The sequence below is a fragment of the Sinocyclocheilus grahami genome, unplaced genomic scaffold (assembly GCF_001515645.1).
Source record: "Sinocyclocheilus grahami isolate Dianchi unplaced genomic scaffold, SAMN03320097.WGS_v1.1 scaffold359.1, whole genome shotgun sequence".
Taxonomy (NCBI): domain Eukaryota; kingdom Metazoa; phylum Chordata; class Actinopteri; order Cypriniformes; family Cyprinidae; genus Sinocyclocheilus; species Sinocyclocheilus grahami.
Genome location: NW_015505538.1, coordinates 273,496 through 297,565, shown reverse-complemented (window position 1 = coordinate 297,565; position 24,070 = coordinate 273,496). Strand labels below are relative to the sequence as shown.

The window sequence follows — 24,070 nt, the reverse complement described above, 5'->3', positions numbered from 1 at the left end:
TCTATCTATCTATCTATCTATCTATCTATCTATCTATCTATCTATCTATCTATTCCCACCACAAATAAAAGGTAATTGCTTTTTATCACACAATTCAGATTTTTATTTTTTTTTGCAATTGTGAGTCTATGTATGTAAGGTTCAAGTTTCTTACATTTTTCTTACAAAAGTAGATGGTTTGTACACTCTCATAAAAAACTTTGTACCTTTTTATTACCTGTTAGATGATGTATATAATTTTGCATTCTGTCCCTGTTTTCTGACAGGTCACATTCGGATCTCTGATTTAGGACTAGCCATAATCTTGAAAGAAGAAAAACTTGTGAAGGGCAGAGTGGGAACAGTGGGTTACATGGGTATGAAAATCATCTTAGTAAATCGTATTAGATATTAATATATTTATTTTATTTTATTTATTTATTTAGTCATTTAGCAGATGCTTTTATCCAAAGCGACTTACAAATGAGGACAATAAAAGCAGTCAAAACTAACAAAAGAGCAACGATATACAAGTGCAAATGACAAGTCTCGGTTAGCCTAACGCAGTACACGTAGCAAGGTGTGTGTGTATATATATATATATATATATATATATATATACACACACACACCATTCAAAGGGCTTTTTTATGTATTTGCAAGAAGTATCTTCTGCTCACTAAGGCTTGATTTATTTGATAAAAAGTACAGTAAAAAGAATAAAATCTGTTTTCTCTGTGAATATAAAGTAAAATGACATTTATTTCTGTGATGCGCAGCTGTATTTTCAGCATCATTACTCCAGTCTTCAGTGTCACATGATCTTCAGAAATCATTCTAATATGCTGCTTTGCTGCTCAAGAAACATTTCTGATTATTATCAATGTTGAAAACAGCTGTGCTGCCCAATATTTGTCTGGAAACTGTGATTCACGTTTGATCAATTTAATGCACTAACTATGTGGTAATGTTTAATTACCATCAAAATAATAAACCACAAAAAATTCTTAATAGTCCTACAATAGTTTCATTTTCTTTATGCAATATGTTCCTGTTTTCATATTTTTCACATCTTTAGCACCAGAAGTGATCACAAACACATACTATAGTGTAAGTGTGGACTGGTGGGGACTCGGGTGTCTAATCTATGAGATGACGGCGGGAAATCCTCCATTCCGCAACCACAAAGAACGACTGCCGAGACAGGAGATGGAAAGACGAGTTCAGGAGACGATCGAGCATTACGGGAAGAAGTTCGACGAGGACACCAAATCCATCTGCAAAAGCGTGAGTCTGCATTTTATGCACTGTTGAATCAGTGCAATCCTCCTCTGTTTTCACTGATCTGATCTCATCTAAACTACCACTCGCTCTGATTAGGTCTTACTTTCTATGTAAAAAGAATACTATAAATATTTCTAATTGTTTTATGATTTAGCTCCTGGCTAAAAACCCAAAGGAGAGATTGGGCTGCAAATGTGGGCGAGGATCAGAGGTCATCAAAGGTCACGGGTTCTTTAAGGACATCAACTTTACGAGACTTGAGGCAGGAATGATGCCGCCACCCTTTGTTCCTGACGTAAGTGAGATTTCTGATTATTATTCATGTTGAAAAGCTGTGCTGCTTCATATCTTTTGGAAACTGATACATTTTATTTTTCAGGATTCTTTGATCAACAGAAAGTTCAAAAGAACCGCATTTACTTGAAATAGAATTTTTTCTATTTTTATAATTTTATAATTTTTTCAGAAAAAAAAAATATATATATTTCTGACTCCAAACTTTTGAAGAACAGTGTATGTATTGAAGAAAAATAAACCTATTTTAGGGCCATTAAAATTGTCAAAAGTTCCATGATAATTAACCCTCATGTGTTTTAAGAATTTTCTTTTCCCCAAAAAAAGATAGTTAATGTTTCTGCATTGGACTAAAACTTACCGATCTCACACAGGATATCACTTTTTTTTGTTTTTGTACTTTTTTCACTCACCTTGTTACACCTGTGGTGTTCCTGATCAAAAACGACCAGCCTACAAAAATTGCTTCGAAATTTCTCATTATGTTATATTGCTGGATTCAATCTTTTTATCAACTCATTTTCTTTCAGTTACCACAGGTTTTGTAATTCTTTTTGGAAATAATTGATCGTAGATCTGAACTTACGCATTTCCATTTTTGAGTGAAACTGCCAGAATTATCCACAAATAATACATTTTCACTCAAAAACTGAGTTTTAAGCTCAGATCAACGAGGCCTAAAATCAATCAGTTTGAAACCAAAATTAACATTAATATAATACGCCCAGATGTTTTACTTTTTAATTTTACAGTTTTAATTTTTTTTATTTTATTTTATTCTGCAAAAAGGCAGAATGATAGCCTATGGGTGCCGCCACTTTTTCTTCCTGACGTGGATGCTGGTTTTCACCTGAAAACAATCATGTGATGTTATTCTCTCCACCAGCCGAGAGCTGTTTACTGCGCAGACGTCCTGGACATCGATCAGTTCTCTACAGTTAAAGGAGTGAGCCTCGATCAGGTCGATGAAAATTTCTACAGCAAGTTTAACACAGGAAGCGTGCCTGTGCCCTGGCAGAATGAGGTAAGGAAGAAACATCAGAGTAAGAAGGACAATTTATGCTCAATTATTCATATATGCTTTTATTCAATTCATTTAGATGATTGAGACCGAGTGTTTCAAGGACCTGAATGTGTTTGGACCGTGTGGAACAAGAACACCAGATCTGGACCGCAGCATCGTCATCCCACAGACCAGCTCCGAGACTCAGTTCATCAATCGGAGTCCTCCTGAATACAGCCGGCGCCGGCTGCTGAACCGAATCTTCAAGAGACGCGTAAGAAGCTGCTGCACTTTATGACACACAAACTAGCTATGTTTGCATGCACACATATAGTTGGTTAGTAATCAGATTGAAAAGATTTCATGTAAACACCTCAACAGGTCCGACTGAGCATGATCCGAACTAGATTTTCATCAAATTGAAAGGAAAAAGGTTATGGAAGCCCGTTTCCGAAACAGGTTAAAAAAAATGAGTTGCGACTTTTTCTAATAATTCTGAATTTGTTTCTCATAATTCCAAGAAATAAACTCGCAACTGCGAGAAAAAAGTCAGAATTGTAAGATATAAACTCGAAAAAGGCAGAATTGTGGGATAAAAAGTGATTAATTAACGATAATTTGATTATACAGAATATTCAAGTTTGTTTACAAATTTATGACACAATTCTGAGCTTTTTTCTCGCAATTGCGAGTTTATATACACAAGCCTGACTTCTTGCAAATCCGAGTTTATATCTTGCAGTTCTCGGAATTCTGAGAAGAAAAAAATCTGAAAAAAAGTCGCAAGTCAGAATTAAGATATATAAACTCGGAATTGCGAGATAAAAAGTTGAGATTACCTTTTTATTAATTCTGAAATATAATTGAGTTTATATCTTACAATTCTGACATTGCAAAAGTCGCAAATACCAACATTTAAAAAAAAAAAAAAAAAAAAAAAGTCCCACCTGTTGCAAAATTCCTGTAACTTTTGCAGTATGTTATTTATAGCTCCACAAATAGGTCTTAAAAATGAATGTCATGCCAAATATGTTGATGCTATGCTAATGATTTATGACTAGTTTTTTCGACATTAAAGCGTCTCATCCATTCACTTCAATTCAAACAGAACAGCCTCTCGTCTCCCTGTAGGGCATTATGTTTGAGCTTCTAGGCCCCATTAAAAGGATAGTTCACCCAAAAATAAAAATTCTGCCATTATTTACTCACCCTCAAGTTTCTTTCTTCTGTTGAACATAAAAGAAGATATTTTGAAGAACGTGGGTAATGAAACAGTTTTTGGTCCCCATTGACTTCCACAGTATGGGGACCAGAAACGGGCTATCAACATTCTTCAAAATATCTTCTTTTATGTTTAACAGAAGAAAGAAACTCATACAGGATTGGAACAACTTGAGGGCGAGGGTATAAGCTACATTTTCAGCTAATTTTCAAGGCAAGTTTATTTATATAGCACATTTCATACACAATGGTAATTCAAAGTCCTTTACATAAAAGGAATTATCATAGAATTACAGTTTATACAGTCGCTTTGGTACATTTCTCGAATCATCCTTGACATTTGCAAAACAGTAAGTGCATTTCTCAAAACAACTCGTACAAATAGCAAAACACCATGGATTACCTGCAAAAGCCAGTCTCTTGCTCAAAATCCTTAGTTCATCTCTAAAAAATAAATTTCTGTGTCAATGAACATGTCAGTGCCATCAGAATGACAAGTCCTTGTGTCATTGTGTACGGATAAGACAGTCAAATTGCTTAGTCATGTTGTCAATATAACAGTGTACTCTGGAGGGATGTTCTGATGTAAACTATGGCTACAGTTTAGATGACAGTTATTGTAAATTGTAGGTTACACCTTAGTGTATGTGGGAGTTTGATTGCAAGAGACTGGACAAGATTCACATTTATGCTTTCACTGTAATTTGTTGACGGACCATGTCATTGCGATACAGAAAGGAAAAGATGAGATGAACTCCATCAGCATCCTGTTGTGGGCTGCAAACCATTGCTTGATGATGTTGGAGCGATGGAAACTGACATTGTCCAAAACTATCACGTACTTTGGCAGGTCATCTCCAATCTGACCCCTCTCTTGTTCAGGGATGAGATCCCTGTAGAGAGTGTCTAAAAAGGTGACAAGACACTCTGTATTGTATGGCCCAATAATGGGAATATGCGTTAGCACACCATTCTCAGAGATAGCTGCACCCATGGTTATGTTCCTGCCCCGTTGGCCTGGCCGATGATATTTCGACCACGCCTTCTGCTTTTCGTTAGGTTGAAGCCAGCCTCATCCATGTAGATGAAGCTGTGCGGTGGTTCACTTGCTTCCAGTTCCATTATACGCTATATCCAGAAGACACAAAATTAGTTTTATGAATTACATGTATTTTCATTTTGGCCAAGATACAGTTACATCAAATGTATACAGTACATATTGCATCTTTTCTACAGCCATAACAAATGTGTAAAGGTCACTCTTAAAAATAAAGGTGCTTTGCGATGCCATAGAAGAACCTTTTTGTCTAAATGGTTCCATAAAGAACCTTTAACATGTGAAGAACCTTTCTGTTTCACAAAAGGTTCTTTGTGTTGAAAGAAGGTTCTTCAGATTATAAAAAGGTAAGAAAGAGATGGTTCTTTATAGACCCTTTGACTGAATGGTTCTTTGTAGAACCAAAAAATTGTATGAAGCATTACAGAAAGTATACAGTATTACATTACAGTGCCTATAGATTACATACCTGTTCTGTCGACGAAAGAAAAGTCTGAATGATTGAGGACCAGTGTTGGGGAAAGTTACTTTTAAAAGTAATGCATTGCAATATTGCGTTACTCCATAGAAAAGTAACTAATTACGGTACTTAGTTACTTTTTATGGAAAGTAATGCGTTTAGTTACTTTTGCGTTACTTTTTAAATCTCGCCCTGAAACGAAATTCCCGAATCGCGTCAATTCCTATTGACACAAACTGATTTCGCCCGCGACAATTCTCCGAATATCGGGAAATGTGACTTCACTTTAATTCGACATACACTGATAATCTTCTCCGAAAATCAACCGGAGTCCGTGTAACGTTAGAATCAGTTCGATTCGTGAATGAATCTTGTGAACCGGATCGAGCGAAGCGGATTTGATTTATTTGCGAATCAAATCCAATCTCGCTACTTACGTCACAAACGCACCAAGGAGAGCAAGGGATGTCATTTACAGATAAAATTAATTGATTAAAATAATAAAAAATGTAATTTGTATCTCTGTTGTAGCCCAGGGGCCAGTCAGCTGAACCCATTTGTCGCTCCTCATCCAGCCAGGGTTCTTCTGAGTGACTTCAGCAGAAGAGGACTAGACAAAACACTCTTTTTATCCTCAGAATTTCTGATTCATGGAAAAGACACGATGGCTTCCTCACTGGAAAGCTTGTTTAAAGTGTCATTGTTTATTATAATATTAAAAATTACATTTAGCATTCCACAAACCCTACAGTGTAAAGGGTTTGGGTACTTTTTTTATGCCTTTATATTACAAAAAACGGATTTATGATGTTTTATATGCTCAGTTTGTAAATAAAATACAAAATCAGTGTGCAAATTGTGTCTGTTTTCATGCTTTCATATTACAAAAAAACACATTTATGGTTTATAAGTTCAACTTGTCAAATTGTCCATTTTCATTTTTTCTTATTAAAAAAAAAGATTGATATTTTATACGCTCAATTTGTACATAAAAGACAAAATCAGTGTGCAAATTGTCTATTTTCATTATTTCATATTACAAAATCAAATTTATGTTTTATATGCTCAATTAAAATCAGTGTGCAAATTGTCTTTTTAATGCTTTCATACAAAACCAGATTCGTTTTATACGTCCAACTTGTACATAAGACAAAATCAGTGTGCAAATTGTGTCTGTTTTCATGCTTTCATATTACAAAACCACATTTATGTTTTATAAGTTCAACTTGTACAAGATCAAATCAGTGTGCAAATTGTCCATTTTAATTTTTTCATATTAACAAAAAAGATTTATATTTTATATGCTCAATTTGTACATAAAAGACAAAATCAGTGTGTGAATTGTCATTTTAATGCTTTCATACAAAACCAGATTTGTTTTATACGTCCAACTTGTACATAAAAGACAAAATCAATGTGCAAATTGTCCATTTTCATTTTTTCATATTAAAAAAAGATTGATATTTTGTACACTCAATTTGTACATAAGACAAAATCAGTGTGCAAATTGTATCTATTTTCATTATTTCATATTAAAAAAAACAAATGTATGTTTTGTATGCTCAATTAAAATCAGTCCATTTTCATGCTTTCATATTACAAAACTAGATTGATGTTTTATATGCTCAATTTGTACATAAAAGACAAAATTATTGTGTAAATGGTGTCTGGTCGTTGCATTAATAAATACTGAATTGTGACTGTAGAAATATCACAAAACATACATGCATGAAAATAAAAACGCCATTTATAATCCTTTAGATACCTTTATTAACACAAGTTTGTGTATAAAACATGATTTACAAAAAAAAAAATAAAAAAAAGATAATATTTTACAATTATCTGAATGACTACAAACCAATTAACAAATAAGCAACTGATAAAAACCATGAATGAACACACAGCACATCACACACAACTGAACATCAGACTTGAACTGGTCACTGTACAGTCCAATCAAACAGGACTTGAGCCGTTACAAGGGAAAAGGATCGCTGTATGAAGGAAATTAAATCGTATAACTGATACTAAACCTGCAGCATGAAGAAATGTAATATGTAACAACTAAGTATAAACTTACATAAAAGATAAACCATCCTACACCTCAAAAACATCTAGCTGGATTCAACTTATGAGAAGAATCTTTTCGATCCTGCATGAGAAACAAGGGCAGAATACAACTGTAACCAAATGATTTAATAATACACAACAAAAATGCTGTGTGCTGTTGAGAATGGGACATGAAAAGCATGTTTTCAGCCTTATGGGTGGTGGACCTGGCATGATTTTAACCCTCCCACGGGGGGCTGCGTCGGCCGTCTACATCGGTCTCTACATGGTACAGCATATCAGACAGCGTGTGTTCAGTCACAGCACTCCAACCCATGTCACTTATCTGATCATAAACGGGAAGAAAAATCTGAATTATGACCATGAAAACAATCAACATCAATGGTGCAATCATGTAAAACAGCTCAAAACATTGCAGATTGTTGTACTTCAACTGTACGATAAGCAGAAATAATTAATATTGGGTAACATAGCTCAAATATAATGATATTTTAAGATGAAATTTAAAAAGATTGATATTTATTTGCACTAATATGGCTTATAAAAAGTGACGCTTTTCAAATTCAAAAATCTATTCAAATAGAAAGCAATTTCAAAATAGTAAAAATATTTCAAAATTTTACTGTTTTTGCTGTACTTTGGATCAGATAAATGCAGGCTTGGTGAGCAGAAGAGAATGCTTAAAAAAAAAAAAAAAACATTAAAAATCTTACTGTTCAAAAACTTTTGACTGGTAGTGTAGGCTGATTATTCTTATAGATTAAAACAAATGTGCTTCAGCCAGAAAAAAGGGTATGAAAAGTGAGAGTCGCTGCAGAAAACAAAAAAATTTAACAACAACAAAAACTGGAAATGTTCCTGGAGACGGGGTTATTATTGAAAATGCAAACTCATTCTCTGCCAGCAGGAGGCGCTTTGAGAGCGGCAGAACTCGCGGTATCCCCAGTAAAGCAGCTCCGCTCATGAATGCTACTTTATCAGATCAAATGAAAATGCCATCGAAACTTTTTTGAAGACAGTCGGTTCCCTTCAGAGATACATTCATATAAATCACCCTGTTATGATTTTGAAACGTGCAGTGCTTGCGTTTACTCAACGAAGTCAAACGCCACAAATCAATCAATGTATGGGAAACACTGGTAATGTATATCAAAATATCAGAAATGTGTTTAAAAATCATATCACCGTTATTGAAAAAAATTATATCGCGATACATATTGATATTGAATGATTGTCCAGCCCTACTACAACATAAATATCTCAGAGCCCTAGTAGAAATATTATGCCATCATTTGGGGAATTAAAAATAGGAATATATCAATCAGTATTACAGGAACGGGTAAAAAAATCAAACACTTTTGATTTCATACTCACTGGCTGATGCTTGATGTCTTTTGGTGGGTATTTGAAGTGTGGTCCAAAATTAACAGACACCTGGAGAGAGGAAACGGCATGAAAAATAAAACACATCCACTGATTTCGGTTTGTATGTGTGACATAATCCTTTCAATTACATCACCTGGACTCTTTCATACTGCACCATCTAGGTGTATGAACAGAGACGCTAACGACAAACACCTCTGAGAGCACGCAAACTTAATCCGTTTAGCCGGAATGGAGGAAAGCACAAATTTGTACGTATACTAGTGTTCAAAAGTTTGAGATTAGTACGATTTTTTTTATATTTTCATTTTCAAAATGAACAAGAATGCATTAAATTGATCAGAAGTGTCAGTAAAGACATTTATAATGTAACAAAAGATTTCTATTTCAAATAAATGCTGCTCTTTTGAACTTTCTATTCATCAAAGAATCCTGAAAAATAATGGTTTCCACAAAAATATTAACGGTTTTCAACGTTGATAATAATCAGAAATGTTTCTCGAGCAGTAAATCAGCATATTATACTGATTTCTGAGAATGATGCTGAAAATACAGCTGCATATCACAGGAATAAATGACATTTTACAATATATTCACATAAAAAAAAAAACACTTCTTTTAAATCGCCATAAAATGTACAATTTTTACTGTTTTATCTAGGGATGCACCAAAATGAAAATTCTTGGCCAAAACAGAAACCGAACAAAATTAAAGACTGGGCCGAAGGCCGAATACAGTTTTTCCTCCATGTATTTTGCCAATTTTTTTTCACTATTGCATAAATGAAAAAGCCAAAATGTGCTTTTTACTGTTTTGTCTTGCTTTTCAAAGAAAAAAAAATCAATTACAAAACAACAATTTAAAAATATTTAACACTGAACATTTTTAACATTCTAGCAGACATTATACCGACAAAGCACAATTTAACTTAAAATTAATAAGTTAGTAAAATAATCATTTTTGGCCATCAGACCCCCTTCTTGAATCAGGCATGTACTTTTTGTTTTTACTGTACAATTAAAAGCAGCCTTGCTGAGCAGAAGAGACTTCTTTTAAAATATTAGAAAATATTACAGATCCCAATTTGAACACTATGTGTGAATGTTATAATAAATGTATTAAAACAGAGCTGTTGTAATGATTGATTATTATCATTATTATTGTCTTACTTTTTATTTTATTTTACAGAACAACAGTAAAATTACAATACTAACATTTATGAATGTTGGAGTTCTTGCTTTTTCTCAACTTTTATTTTGGCGAAAACGCGCAGGAAGACCTCAATGCAAACAGATTTATAAATGAGTCTCATTACGAATACGTCGTACGTATTGCATTGTCACATGCCTTGTAAAAATTCATAAAAATGTGACTGAGCAACTGACGACTGTATCAGGGCAGATTTTCCTCACGCTTTGGACTTTGAACGCTGGTTAACAAGCAGATAGCTCTGTCAGAATACATGCAATGCGTGCGTGTATTAGAAAACATAACGTTCTGCAGTTTATTTACTAATTGTTGAAGGCCATTTCGTGATTTCAGTCATCATACAGTAACCAGCAACAATCACCCCTTCCTCTTCTCATCGAAGACATGCGCTGCAGTCCTAAACAGTCTCTCGCTGTCAGTGCTTGTAATGATTTTTGTGCCTTTCTCCGACAGTTTAAATGCTTCCACACTGCTGACGTGTGTGCTGCATAATAAAGAGTGCGCGCCTCTCACTCTGCACTGGTTGCTATTTGATTGCGTCATATCATTGTTCAGTACAATTTATTCGGTCTTTTCGCTTTATTCGGTTGCCGAACATTCGGTGCATCCCTAGTTTTATCTGTATTTTTGACCAAATAAAACGCATTAATTCGCTACAGGAGGCCACTTTTTATTATGGATAGATGCGCTTTATTGGACTTCTTTTGGACTATTGAATCTCAACACCCATTCACTGCCATTATAAAGCTTGAAAGAGCCAGGACATTTTTTTATATAACTCCGACTGCATTCATCTTAAAGAAGAAAGCCAAATACACCTAGAATGGCTTGAAGGCAGGTAAATCATGGGGTAATTTTCATTTTTGGGTGAACTAACCCTTTAAAAACATCCCTCAAACAGTAGTATGGGCATGACTGGTTGTGTATAATTAAAAGAATGATTCACATTCAGATGAGAGTTTTAACATGCAAAACAGCAAATTAGAGAGTTTCTGTCCCGCTGTATCTAAACGAACAATATCTATTTAAATTAGGGATGCACGATATATCGGCCACCATATCGGTATCGGCCGATAAATGCTCATTTTTTTCTGTTATCGGTATCGGCCTGATAAGAAAATTTGGCCGATATCTTAAAGCCGATAAATAATGCATTATTTCCTTCAGAGACACTTCAGATGCGCGCTGTTCGTTTGCAGCCTTTTGTGCAATTGTACGTTGTAATATTGTGTTTATTTGATGTATATCTGATTTATCTCATATAGAATGCGTTTGGTTAAGTTAAAAGAGCGCTTCAGTTTACCGGTGATCGTCTTTAGCTCAGCACACGCAGCTCAAACAGCAGTGCACAACATTAATAACTATGATTGGGAATGTTGTGTATATAACATTATATACAATTCTGTTTTATTGATCTGTAGCGCATTCATTTTGATTCTTTACAAGTGTAATGATGTCCAGTGACTTGTTTGCATTATTTATGCATTATTTTATTTATTTGTAAGACTTTTTTATGACAAAATTTGGCAATTGGAGAGTAAAAATATTTTTAAAACGTACACCGTTCAAACTAGGCTGCTTATGTTGAAGTGTTTGGAATGTGGCTTTTAATGATGAGACCTTTTTTGTAATCAGGCTCTCAAAAAGTATATAACAATTTGGATATAGATTTATCGGCCAACATATCGGTTATCGGCTTTCAAAAATAAAGAATAATCGGTTATCGGTATCGGCCAAAATTTTCATATCGGTGCATCCCTAATTTAAATATTTTGTTTGCCTAGATTTACTCCCACAAAAGAGAAAGCACAAGTTTAAGGCAGTTTTCACGCACCGTGCAGCTCTTGTAGAGGGATATGGCGGGGTAGTACATGCCCTCGTACAGATCCTCATAGGCCACACCTTGATTCACTCCATTCTTAAAAAATATAATCTGAAAAAAATACCAATAAAATCACGCATTAGTGATTACATCACAATCAAATAACCCTGTGAACACATGAATATAATGCAGTGAAACACTCACTCGACTGGAACTGGTGGGTTTTAAACTCTTCTCGGCCTTGTCCACGTAATCTTTCTCTTCAAAGTACAAATAGCTTTTGAATTTGATCAGCGCCTTTGAGAAAAATCAACATTGCCACTTAAGATTAGTGATGCACAAAAGCACTTTTTACAAACAATTCAATTTAAGCTTTCAAACTGAAAATAAAGTTCATTTAATAATTTGATTAATAAAATGTATTTAATAACCAACACACGAGTTGTATATAAAAATGTAAATAGCACATTAAGCAGTTTATATATAAGCTTTTTAATGATATATTCATGTTTCTACTCTAAATCATTTTTGAAATATATAGTGGTTGTAATAAAATTAATTGCATGTCAAAATTATTCAAACATGCATTAAATAATGAAGACAACAGGTTAAAGGAATAGTTCACACAGAAATTAATGTTTGCTGAAAATGTACTCACTCTCAGGCCATCCAAGATGTAGATGAGTTTGTTTCTTCATCAGATTTGGAGAAATGTAGCATTGCATCACTTGCTCACCAATGGATGCTCTGCAGTGAATGGGTGCCGTCAGAATGAGAGTCCAAACAGCTGATAAAAACATCACAATAATCCACACCTTGTAAAGCCAAAAGCTGTTTGTCTGTAAGAAACTAATCCATCAAGACATTTTTAAACTTCAAACTGTTGCTTCTGGCCAAAATATGAATCCATAATCTATAATAACGCTTCCTCCAGTGACAAAGTCCTGTTCTCCTCTCACATCAAAATCCACCCACATATTTGTTTTGGACTGTTTTGGTTTGTAAATGGTGTTTGATCTGTGCAGATTTCTCTCCTGATTCAGACCAGATTACTTTTTCACTGGAGGAAGTGTTATGGATTCATATTTTGGCCAGAAGCAACGGTTTGAAGTTTAAAACACCTTAATGAAGGATTTATTTCTTACAAACACGCAGCTTTTGGCTTCACCGGACATTAACTGATGGACTATAATGGTGTGGATTACTTGTGGATTATTGTGATGTTTTTATCAGCTGTTTGGACTCTCATTCTGACGGCACCCATTCACTGCAGAGCATCCATTGGTGAGAAAAGTGATGCAATGCTACATTTCTCCAAATCTGATGAAGAAACAAACTCATCTACATCTTGGATGGCCTGAGGATGAGGACATTTACAGCAAATATTCATTTTTGGATGAACTATCCCTTTAAGTAAAATACATTTTCAGCTTAATATTTTCGGTCACCAAAATTTCAATTTCATTACAGTACAGATTTAATTTATCTTATTCATATTTCATTTCATTTGTTCATACTTTGTCCTTGTACGTGTCAGGCAGAGCCTTGGCGGTTTCGGTGTCATCTGGAAGCTCAATGTAGAATCCCAAGATGTCTCCCTGTCCGTAGCTGTCAGAGTAATGCTTTCCAATGGACTGATGGAAGCGCGTTCCTTTCTTACTTCGCCACGAGTAGCTGAACTTATCGTAACCCAGAGGAGCTTGCAGGTTTCCTGAGATGAAAGACACATGACGGATGCTGTAAATACATGGACGCTTCCGTTACTGTTAGCAGTGCTGTTAGAGGATAGACCTAAAGGCTGCGACCAGCCCAGTCGAGCCGCGGTGTCCTGTGGCATCTCGTCAACAGTGACCTCAAAATACCACGCGCCCTTTCTGACCCCATGAGACGCTCGGACCATCGAGTAGCCCTTCTCTCCGGTCACCGTCAGGCGGTCGTCTGAAATCTTCAGCTGTGGAGCTGAAATACAGGTAAAAAGATAGTAAGCAATCGAGCAGGAGGTTTATTTGGGTCTGATGTTGTGGATATCACATGTACCTCGGTCATGCAGCGCCAGCAGCACTCTCTCGTACAGACACGCGCGGTACAGGTCTCCAGGGATGGGCTTCCCGGCCCAGCAGTCCAGCTCCAGTTTTTCCGGGTCAGGAGCGTGGGGATCCGGCTCGGCTAGGATGTAGCGGTACCCGTCTTTGTTGAAGGGGTGTTCGAGAGGGTAACCATGGGGCGGCAGACGCTGCGCTGAGAACAGCGGGTCACTAAAACACAATCACATCTATATCATTTAACTAAATGAATTACTTATTTTGGGAATTGGGTGAAAAACCACAACTGTTCATCATTCGTTCATGTTATCTCAGGTCGATTAAATAGTATTAACAGATACATCTTTTGATTTTAATAATGTATTAATAAATGTTGAAAGGAACATTAAAGGATGTAAATATTTATAAAATATTTTAAAATGTTTTACATTTAGTCATTTGTGAACCTGGACCACAAAACCAGTCATAAGGGTCAATTTTTCGAAATTGAGATTTATACATCATCTGAAAGCTGAATAAATAAGCTTTCAACTGATGTATGGTTTGTTAGGACAATATTTGGTCGAGATACAACTATTTGAAAATCTGGAATCTGAGGGTGCAAAAAAATCAAAATATTGAGAAAATCATCTTTAAAGTCGTCCAAATGAAGTTCTTAGCAATGCATATTACTAATCAAAAATTAAGTTTTTATATATTTTCGGTAGGAAATTTACAAAATATCTTCATGGAACATGATCTTTATTTAATATCCTAATGATTTTTGGCATAAAAGAAAAATCTATAATTTTGACCCATACAATGTATTGTTGGCTATTGCTACAAATATACCCCAGAGACTTAACACTGCTTTTGTGCTGCAGGGACACATTTAGCAGACGCTTTTATCCAAAGGGACTTACAGATGAGGACAATGGAAGCAATCAAAAAATTTACACAATGAAACATATGCACAAATGAAACATTTACATTTAGATCGATAATATGCATTTACAAATGGAGTGGATTTTCATTTCATATCGCCTTTAAGATGTCAGACCTGCGTGTTCTCTTGGCCGTTCCAGCCGCAGCTCCATCCTGCAGCTGCTGTTGTTTGCGTTTGGCTCCTCTGCCTTTTCCTGTAGCAGCTGGAGGAAGCCCACCTGTGACAGAAGCAGAGTCTCAGATTCAACCTCAGCCTGATTCACACGCTCTGATCATCCAGCATGAACGCTTGCAGCAGAGCAGCCCGGGGATTGAGCTCAATCTAAAGGCCACAGCGTTTGACACAAACAACAAAGCTCAAGCTTCAAAGCAATATGCCTCATAGGGCTGTCAAAATGACTGAAAAACTACATTCGAATTTCTACTTAAATGTTAATTATATTTGAATTTAAAAGGCATAATTTCAGTTAGGGGGAAAAAAGCTTTTGGCTTCTCTCCTGAGGCCACAAGAGGGCGCATCAAGCAAAATATCATGCACATTTCTTCAAAGCGTAATAAAATAACATGACTCTCTTTTTTAAAAAAGTGCATAATGTTTGAAATAATGTTTATAAACCCTATATAATTAATAAAGTTGCTTAAACAATTAGAAGAAGAAAAACCAGCACCATGCATGTATGTATAGTTTTAATACAAAGGACCAAAAACCAATCACAAAGAGTAGGCTACTTTCTTCATTTAAAAACATGATACAGTGGGACGGGGAAAAACCGCCATAACGTCTTTAGACATGTTTTTTAAAAGTTGAACTTGCATTAATTTTACATGGATTTCTAAACATGCCGCTCTCTGCGAGACGCGAGTGCAACGCTAATAGATGTCCCTCAAAATGTGATAAATATGCGTTCTGTTCTTCGGGGGGGGTTTTTTTCATTTGATGGTGTTTTATGCCTTTATTTAGATAGGACAGTATAGGTCGACAGGAAGAAGGTGAGAGAGAGGGGGATGGGATCGGGAAAGGTCCGCGAGCCGGGACTCGAACTCGTGACACCCGAAGCGCAATTGGCGCTGTATGTCGGCGCGGCGTCGACGGCTTGGCTTCAGTTTTGACGTAAACAACAACATCTCCACACTGATGTTCTCGTTTTCCACAATATATTGAATGAACAACGTAGCAGCACCGCATCTAGTGGGTTCAACTGGATAGGCTAACAAAAGCATTAAAATGCAATCAATGACACATACATCGTCATCGCATCTCGTGCGCCACTGATAAGGCTGCCTGACGGCTGACGCAGACCTTAAATTTCAAATGTGGATTTCGTTTTTTTAAATTCGACAGATATTCGAAATTTAAAAAAAAAAATTTGACAGCCCTAATGCCTCAGTCCACTCATATGTGCCAAAAGCCATGACGGTTAGATTTCAGTGTCTGAAAGGGAAGAGAGGGGGCGCAAGCACACATAAACATGAATTAGTGCTGCAGCAAGTCAATCAAGAGCGCAAAGATCAATGCAAAGCGAGGGGACATTACAGGAGCACCAAACATCAGCCTTCCATTTCAAAAGCCAAATGTATTCACCTGAAAAAGTCGATCCACCTGGAATAAAACGCACAGCTTTAAAGAAACTCCCTCCACAATGGAATCAAATATACATTCATTATTCATATCAGTTTTAGAGTCTAGAGGCGACAGTTTTACCATTCAATCCTCCAGAACCCGTGATGGCCGTCATCTGCTTCTGGCTGTCATACGATGGTCCAATATTGGCCAGATCCTTAGGAGAAAAAAAAAAACACAGAACATGCTATAACAAACGTTTTCAGATTAGTAAAACAAAAAACTGGGTACATTCAAAACTGCAAACTATACTGTAAAAATGTTTTTTACTAAGTTATAAGTAAAGCATAGATTACAAGAGTACAAGTCTTTCCATTTCAAAATTTCATGAAACTTTTCATGTTTCAACATGTTATTTTTTTTGTGAAATTTACAAGCAGTTTCTGTGTGTAAATTGTTTTACCACCAAATGTTTTCACACACTTTCAGTATCCATAAAACACTTAAATGGCCCACAAATTTTGCAGTACAAAACCAAAGCAAAAGGTACAGGATACTGTATCCCACAATGCAACGCATCCCTTTCAGTAATAGTTTGGCCTGTCAAGACTGGATTAAAATGCTAAATAGCTGTTCACTGCATTAATATAACATTCATACTTATGGCATTCTTCTGCTAATTGATGCCTACTGCATACTATTTAGTATACTATCCCAAAAATAGACAAGACAATTTACAGTATGAACCCCATATTATGCTAATATTTGATTCCAATCATAACCACTACGTTTATTTTTGGAATAGAATACTACTGTACGAGTGTTATTTTAGTATTACTTATACTGTATATAGTATAAATATATTAGTATTATTTATTTTTTTATATTTGCAGTTTAATTTTAGTCATTCAGTTACAGTATGTGCTTTTTGTAATTTTTATTAGCGATTATTTTTTTCAAATATTTATTTATATAACTTTAATTTATTTTTATTTCAATTTTAGCTTTACTAATTTTAGTACTACAACTGATATGCACATTTCAGTGTATTTTCAGTTTTAGCAAACAAGTTTTTTTTATTAGTTTTATTTTTATAAATCATTTTTATTAGTATTAGTTTACAATAATACTACTCTTTTTCACTTTGTATAGTATACTGTATAGCATACTGTGCTTATATGTGAAATTCATAATGTAATATCAATTCAGCATCTCCATTTTGACTAATTACATGATCAGACAGCAAAATGTTAAGACGCATTAAAATGCAAAAAGTTGATTTTACCTATACAATAACAATGCGTATTTGCAAAAAAGATCATTGCTTTTTAAATATTTTAGCAATATAGCAAAAATACAATGCAAGTAAGTTGGTGTTTTAATTTCAGCTTCCTATTTTCAAGTCAGGTAACAAGCTGAAATACTATAAAAGAGCAATTTAAAAAGTCTGCTTTAAATACAAACTCTAAAACGGATTCAGGGTTGACTTCATTTCTTGTTTGCTGCATTATATAATTTCCTAAGTGAACTTAAAGCAGCAGACTTTAATAAAACATGTTTAAGAGACACTGGACTTAAGCATGAAGATCATATCAGTGAATCCTGAATCTCGGAGTGATTTTGAAGTGTCTTATTCTGCTGTGTGTTTATACGAGCCGATGTCTATAAAGTCGCACCTGATCAAGCAAACCAAACTTGGGATAGTCCTCTTCAGGGTCTTTACTGCCGGGGTCTGGATGTTCTTTCACCAGGAAAACATCACGCTCTTTACTCTGAGTCCAAACAACAAGAGTCAGCCTTTCTAAAGCTCCATAAACCACATTACAGACACAGAAGAAATAAGGTGAAGCAGCAAGTGATTTCAAATAACTCACCATAGTCTTGACGATGTTATTTGGCCATGTGAGTTTGCCGGGCCTCTGGCGGGTCGTCATGCACTCCCAGTATTTGTCAATGAAAGGTATGATGTCCTTCACAAGAGAACAAACACCACTGAAACCCCCACGTGAAACACATGGCACTGCACTCACTTAACTCCAGCTGAAAGCATACCTTATCTTTAGAGAACATTGTTTTGGGATGCTCCTCTTGAGTTCTGGACCTCCATGTCAGATTCGCCAAAGTGGTGAGACACATCTCCTTCAGATCTGACCATTAAACGATCAAGAATCAACGGACTGAATGTAATACGGATGTACTTCTTAATGCATGCTGTGCAGTATATGCTAGAGCTGTACCATCTAAATAAAACAATCGTTACGAAATCGTTTAGTGCAGATTTGTTTTTTTTATTGCAAAAGCAGCATTTCTTCAGTTTTTTAGTCATTTTTATATTTAAGTGACTACAACTATAATCAATATTAATAATAATAGTTTAGTTTAACGTTTGAAAATGAAGAAATTAAGATGGATATAAAATATTAGTATTGTAATGTTACAGTTTTAATGTAAACTAAAATTACTACTATTAGTAGTCATTTTGATCTTTTATTAAGTAATTTTAACAATCGTAATAATTATTATTATTAAAAGTTAGGTTTAATGTTTAAAAATGAAGAAATTAAGACATACATATTAGTAGTGTAACTGTACAGTTGTAATGCAAATTAAATAATATTTATTTAGTAATTTTTATATTTGATTAAGTAATTATAACAATAACAATTATTATTATTTATTATAATATTTTTTATGTAATATCTTGCATTATCAGCAGGTTTTTCCTGTTTAACACTAAAGCTGCTTTGACACAAAGCGCTATATAAATAAAGGTGACTTGACTATTATTTAATTTAATCAATTTAATGTTTAACGTTTGAAAATGAAGAAATGAGGATGGATATAAATATTAGTATTGTAATTTTACAGTTGTAATGTTAATTAAAAATATTTATATTATGATGTTATTTTACTTTTTTATTGTTATATCATACAAATAATATTTATTTTGTTTTTATTGAATAACTTTTATATTTGTATTAATTATAACAATAATAATAATATTGTTATATTACTATAATATTACTAATATAATAATAATAATAATATAATCAGAAAATGCTGACTAATTTGCACAGCCATACAAACAAGCATAGCCTGGAATTTTCTTTTTGAAATTGTATTTTAAAAAAAAGCTTGAAATTTTTATAAAAAATAAAAAAATAAAATCCTGCAATCCTTTTTTTCTCCAAATTGTGCAGCCCTAGTAAATACTATATAATACCTACGTAACGATATTATAGTAACAGCAGCATGCAAAAGTGTTCACTAACTCAGCAAGTCAAACTGATCCACTCACTTGCTTGTTTCCTCAAGAAGTACGTGTTTCCGCTGTGGTGACACACATTGCAGTGAAACACATAATTGGTCACGAAGGGCAGGCAAGTTCTGCAGGGAAGAACAAACAGACAGCGTAAGAACATGCACGCGAGACACTCGTCCATCTGCGTCAGGACACAAACGTACGCCGTGTCGATGCTGAACGTGTCTGCAGTAAACCACTTCATGCACAGCGCACACTGCAGCTCCACTTCCCCCAGCTGACGGCCGTTCTCATCGTCTCCAGACCCCGTCTGTGCATCCGCCGCCTCCGAGCTGTCACCCGCCGTGTCCTGACCACACACACACACACACAGACACTATGCTACGTTACACTGAAAAGCAACACGAAACGGCACATTCTGTAATGTGGCATATTTCCTAGTGATGCAGGACATTCAATGAAATACTAAATATTAGGTCTTTCTATCCACAAAATGTTATACACTGTCGTTCAAAAGTTTGGGATCAGTAAGATTTGTAATGTTTCTAAAAGAAGTCTCTTCTGCTCATCAAGGCTGCATTTATTTGATCAGAAATACAGAAAAAACACTTATATTGTGAAATATTATTGCAGTTTAAAATAACATTTTATTTATTTATTAATCCATTTCAATATACTTTAAAATGTAATTTATTCATGTGATGCGCAGCTGAATTTTCAGCATCATTACGGCAGTCTTCAGTGTCACATGATCTTCAGAAATCAGTATAATATGCTGATTTATTATTAATATTGGAAGCAGTTTTGCTGTTTAATATTTTTTGGAACCTGTGATACTTATTTCAGGATTATTTGATGAATACATTTAATGAATAAAGTATTTTCTAACTATATAAGTATTTATTATCACTTTATATCAATTGCACAAATCCTTGCTGAATAAAATTATTTCTTTCAACAACAAAAAAAAAAAGAAAGAAAAAAGTTATTGACCCCAAACTTTTGAATAAATGCTGTTCTTTTTAACTTCTTATTCATCAAAAAAATCCTAAAATAAGTATCACAGGTTCCAAAAAATATTAAGCAGCAAAACATGTTTCCAATATTGATAATAAATCAGCATATTATACTGATTTCTGAAGATCATGTGACACTGAAGACTGCGTAATGATGCCGAAAATACAGCTTTGATCACAGAAATAAATTACATTTTAAAGTATATTGAAATAGATTAATAAATAAATAAAATGTTATTTTAAATTGTAACAATATTTCACAATATAAGTGTTTTTTCTGTATTTCTGATCAAATAAATGCAGCCTTGATGAGCAGAAGAGACTTCTTTCTTAAAATTTTTATAAAAAATAAAATCCTGCAATCCTTTTTTTCTCCAAATTGTGCAGCCCTAGTAAATACTATATAATACCTACGTAACGATATTATAGTAACAGCAGCATGCAAAAGTGTTCACTAACTCAGCAAGTCAAACTGATCCACTCACTTGCTTGTTTCCTCAAGAAGTACGTGTTTCCGCTGTGGTGACACACATTGCAGTGAAACACATAATTGGTCACGAAGGGCAGGCAAGTTCTGCAGGGAAGAACAAACAGACAGCGTAAGAACATGCACGCGAGACACTCGTCCATCTGCGTCAGGACACAAACGTACGCCGTGTCGATGCTGAACGTGTCTGCAGTAAACCACTTCATGCACAGCGCACACTGCAGCTCCACTTCCCCCAGCTGACGGCCGTTCTCATCGTCTCCAGACCCCGTCTGTGCATCCGCCGCCTCCGAGCTGTCACCCGCCGTGTCCTGACCACACACACACACACACAGACACTATGCTACGTTACACTGAAAAGCAACACGAAACGGCACATTCTGTAATGTGGCATATTTCCTAGTGATGCAGGACATTCAATGAAATACTAAATATTAGGTCTTTCTATCCACAAAATGTTATACACTGTCGTTCAAAAGTTTGGGATCAGTAAGATTTGTAATGTTTCTAAAAGAAGTCTCTTCTGCTCATCAAGGCTGCATTTATTTGATCAGAAATACAGAAAAAACACAAATATTGTGAAAAATTATTGCAGTTTAAAAAAACATTTTATTTATTTATTAATCCATTTCAATATACTTTAAAATGTAATTTATTTCTGTGATCAAAACTGTATTTTCAGCATCATTACGCAGTCTTCAGTGTCACATGATCTTCAGAAATCAGTATAATATGCTGATTTATTATTAATATTGGAAGCAGTTTTGCTGTTTAATATTTTTTGGAACCTGTGATACTTATTTCAGGATTATTTGATGAATACATTTAATGTAGAAAACATTTAATAAGTATTTATTATCACTTTATATCAATTGCACAAATCCTTGCTGAATAAAATTATTTCTTTCAACAACAAAAAAAAAAAAAAGAAAGAAAAACGTTATTGACCCCGAACTTTTGAATAAATGCTGTTCTTTTTAACTTCTTATTCATCAAAAAAATCCTAAAATAAGTATCACAGGTTCCAAAAAATATTAAGCAGCAAAAACTGCTTCCAATATTGATAATAAATCAGCATATTATACTGATTTCTGAAGATCATGTGACACTGAAGACTGCGTAATGATGCCGAAAATACAGCTTTGATCACAGAAATAAATTACATTTTAAAGTATATTGAAATAGATTAATAAATAAATAAAATGTTATTTTAAATTGCAATAATATTTCACAATATAAGTGTTTTTTCTGTATTTCTGATCAAATAAATGCAGCCTTGATGAGCAGAAGAGACTTCTTTAAAACACATTTAAAAAATCTTACGGATCCCAAACTAAATAAACTCTTTAATTAATTGAAACTAAATCAAATATAAATAATAGATGAAAAACAAACTTTAAAAAAAACAAGGAATGTTGCAACAAAATTACAAATGTTGCTTTGACAACTAACTGAAATAAACATGTTTAAGTTAAATAAATAAAACTGAAAGAAATTAAGAAAAAAAACTTAATTAAATCTATAGAGAAATATTTTAAAAAAGCAAAAACTAATGACAAATAACAAAAAAGTAAATGAAAAGTAAAAATTCATATTAATATATTAAAGAAAAATGAAAAAAAAGTTAATTATATAAAGTATATAATAAATTATAACAATATATTTAATCATTATATAACAATATAATCCTTAAATTACATATAAATAAAATAAATCCTTGCAATAAGAGCATTGCATATGATTCCTCAAACCATAGTCTCTTTTCCACTGGACGACTCCGTCTCCATGTTTGTGGTCAGATCTCCAAACGATGCATCTCTGCAAAAACACACATTCGAGACAACATGAGATAAACCCACCAGAACTGACCAGGCACTCATTCTTAACCACGAGCTCATTAACATATCACGAGCTCATTAACATATCCCCGCCCACATTTACACATCAACACTGCTGACCTGTACAGCAACCCGTGTCAGCACCTGCTGGCGCATAAATGGCTCTTTTATACTCAAATCATTATGAAAACAAACACAGAACCACAAAGAGAGCAGAAAGAAATGAAACTCGTATTCGGATTAACGACGTTTTTGATTGGGCAGGGACCTTTAAGATAAAATCGTGTTAAAATACATTAAACAATCGCAGTATGTTCAGTATATAAACGTTAAATCAATAAATGTACAATCACGGGGGACAAAAAAAATCTATATTCACATAAATGAGAAGATAAACAGAAACAGCAGCACTTCATTCTAACGCTGCAGTGACTGCGCCGCTGTGTTTGTGCGCTGAGCAGCGCTAGTAACACCACAGCTGTGGAATATAAATCTGAGCATGTCTCTAATGACTTAATATCAGTGTTTTTATGGATTAAAGCATGTTTTTATTGCTTCTCACCCTTCTGCTGTGTCTCTCTCCGGCACAGATCCCGCCTCGGCAGCCATCTTTGAAATAACGACAATGACTGAAATCTCGCGATGACATAACGGCTTCTTCGCGATTATTCTGCCCGTGATTCACACAGTGCGCAGACACACACTGACACCTGCCGGACAACGGCTGATTAACCTCGTTACAGAAGTATGCATGTTTGTATTCATTTATTTATTTATTAAAGCTAAGTTTTGTAGTTTAAATGTAAAAAAAAAATATATATATATATATATACATGTGTTGGCAACCCTTTGTTTTACAATTGTTACAATAAAGCATGAATTGTGGAAAGCAGTATAGTATAGCATAAATTAAAATTTATTTTATTTTTTCAATGTTTTTATCTGTTAAGAATGCTGTTTTTCGTTTTTAACCATGTGTTGTTTGTTATCATTAATAATTTTAATAATAATTTGTTACAAAACCATCACTGCAGCAGCCTTCAACCATTTCATATTTATTTATTTATTTTATTTATTCAAGCTAGGCAACCCATTTGTTTTAAATCAAGTTTGAGTATAGTATAGTATAGTTTAGTATAGTATAGTATAGTATAGTAT

The 24,070-nt window shown here is 34.4% G+C and overlaps 2 protein-coding genes across 4 annotated transcripts in view; one reads left to right on the top strand and one right to left on the bottom strand.

Annotated features, from left to right (window-relative positions):
- The window catches only part of grk5 (G protein-coupled receptor kinase 5), a 12,844-nt gene extending 6,943 nt beyond the window's left edge, over positions 1 to 5,901 (top strand). The window contains exons 7-12 of the mRNA XM_016229852.1: positions 225 to 356; positions 1,058 to 1,266; positions 1,418 to 1,558; positions 2,444 to 2,581; positions 2,658 to 2,834; positions 5,830 to 5,901. Coding sequence (XP_016085338.1) covers positions 225 to 356; positions 1,058 to 1,266; positions 1,418 to 1,558; positions 2,444 to 2,581; positions 2,658 to 2,834; positions 5,830 to 5,892 — 860 coding nt within the window. The 3' untranslated portion in view covers positions 5,893 to 5,901. The remainder of the gene's footprint in view (positions 1 to 224; positions 357 to 1,057; positions 1,267 to 1,417; positions 1,559 to 2,443; positions 2,582 to 2,657; positions 2,835 to 5,829) is intronic.
- Positions 5,902 to 7,113: 1,212 nt separating this feature from the next.
- ash2l (ash2 like, histone lysine methyltransferase complex subunit) lies at positions 7,114 to 23,546 on the bottom strand. Of its 3 annotated transcripts, XM_016229891.1 has the most exons (17): positions 23,475 to 23,546; positions 22,826 to 22,892; positions 21,240 to 21,385; positions 21,073 to 21,161; positions 18,362 to 18,456; positions 18,184 to 18,279; positions 17,986 to 18,081; positions 16,451 to 16,526; positions 16,331 to 16,348; positions 14,864 to 14,966; positions 13,820 to 14,037; positions 13,574 to 13,741; positions 13,300 to 13,493; positions 11,987 to 12,079; positions 11,795 to 11,893; positions 8,743 to 8,802; positions 7,114 to 7,693 (listed from the first exon to the last, which is right to left on the bottom strand). In XM_016229891.1, exons 1-17 carry the CDS (start codon positions 23,519 to 23,521, stop codon positions 7,586 to 7,588), a joined length of 1,773 nt encoding a protein of 590 aa, XP_016085377.1. In that variant the 5' UTR covers positions 23,522 to 23,546; the 3' UTR covers positions 7,114 to 7,585. The 3 variants fall into 3 exon arrangements, with proteins under 3 accessions (XP_016085377.1, XP_016085378.1, XP_016085379.1); XM_016229892.1 differs by lacking the exon at positions 16,331 to 16,348; XM_016229893.1 differs by lacking the exons at positions 21,073 to 21,161; positions 21,240 to 21,385; positions 22,826 to 22,892; positions 23,475 to 23,546 and adding exons at positions 19,608 to 19,696; positions 19,775 to 20,130 and having other exon boundaries at positions 7,115 to 7,693.
- Positions 23,547 to 24,070: the final 524 nt, after the last annotated feature.

Bases quoted from the DNA above. Each gene is read 5' to 3' on its own strand.
- ash2l (XM_016229891.1), bottom strand. From the start codon at position 23,521: ATGGCTGCCGAGGCGGGATCTGTGCCGGAGAGAGACACAGCAGAAGG. The intron at 12,080-13,299 runs GTATGAACAAAT...TTTTTCTCAAAG, and splicing joins CTGACACGTACAAGGACAAA to GCGCTGATCAAATTCAAAAG. The intron at 11,894-11,986 runs GTGAGTGTTTCA...TATTTTTTTCAG, and splicing joins AACCCACCAGTTCCAGTCGA to ATTATATTTTTTAAGAATGG.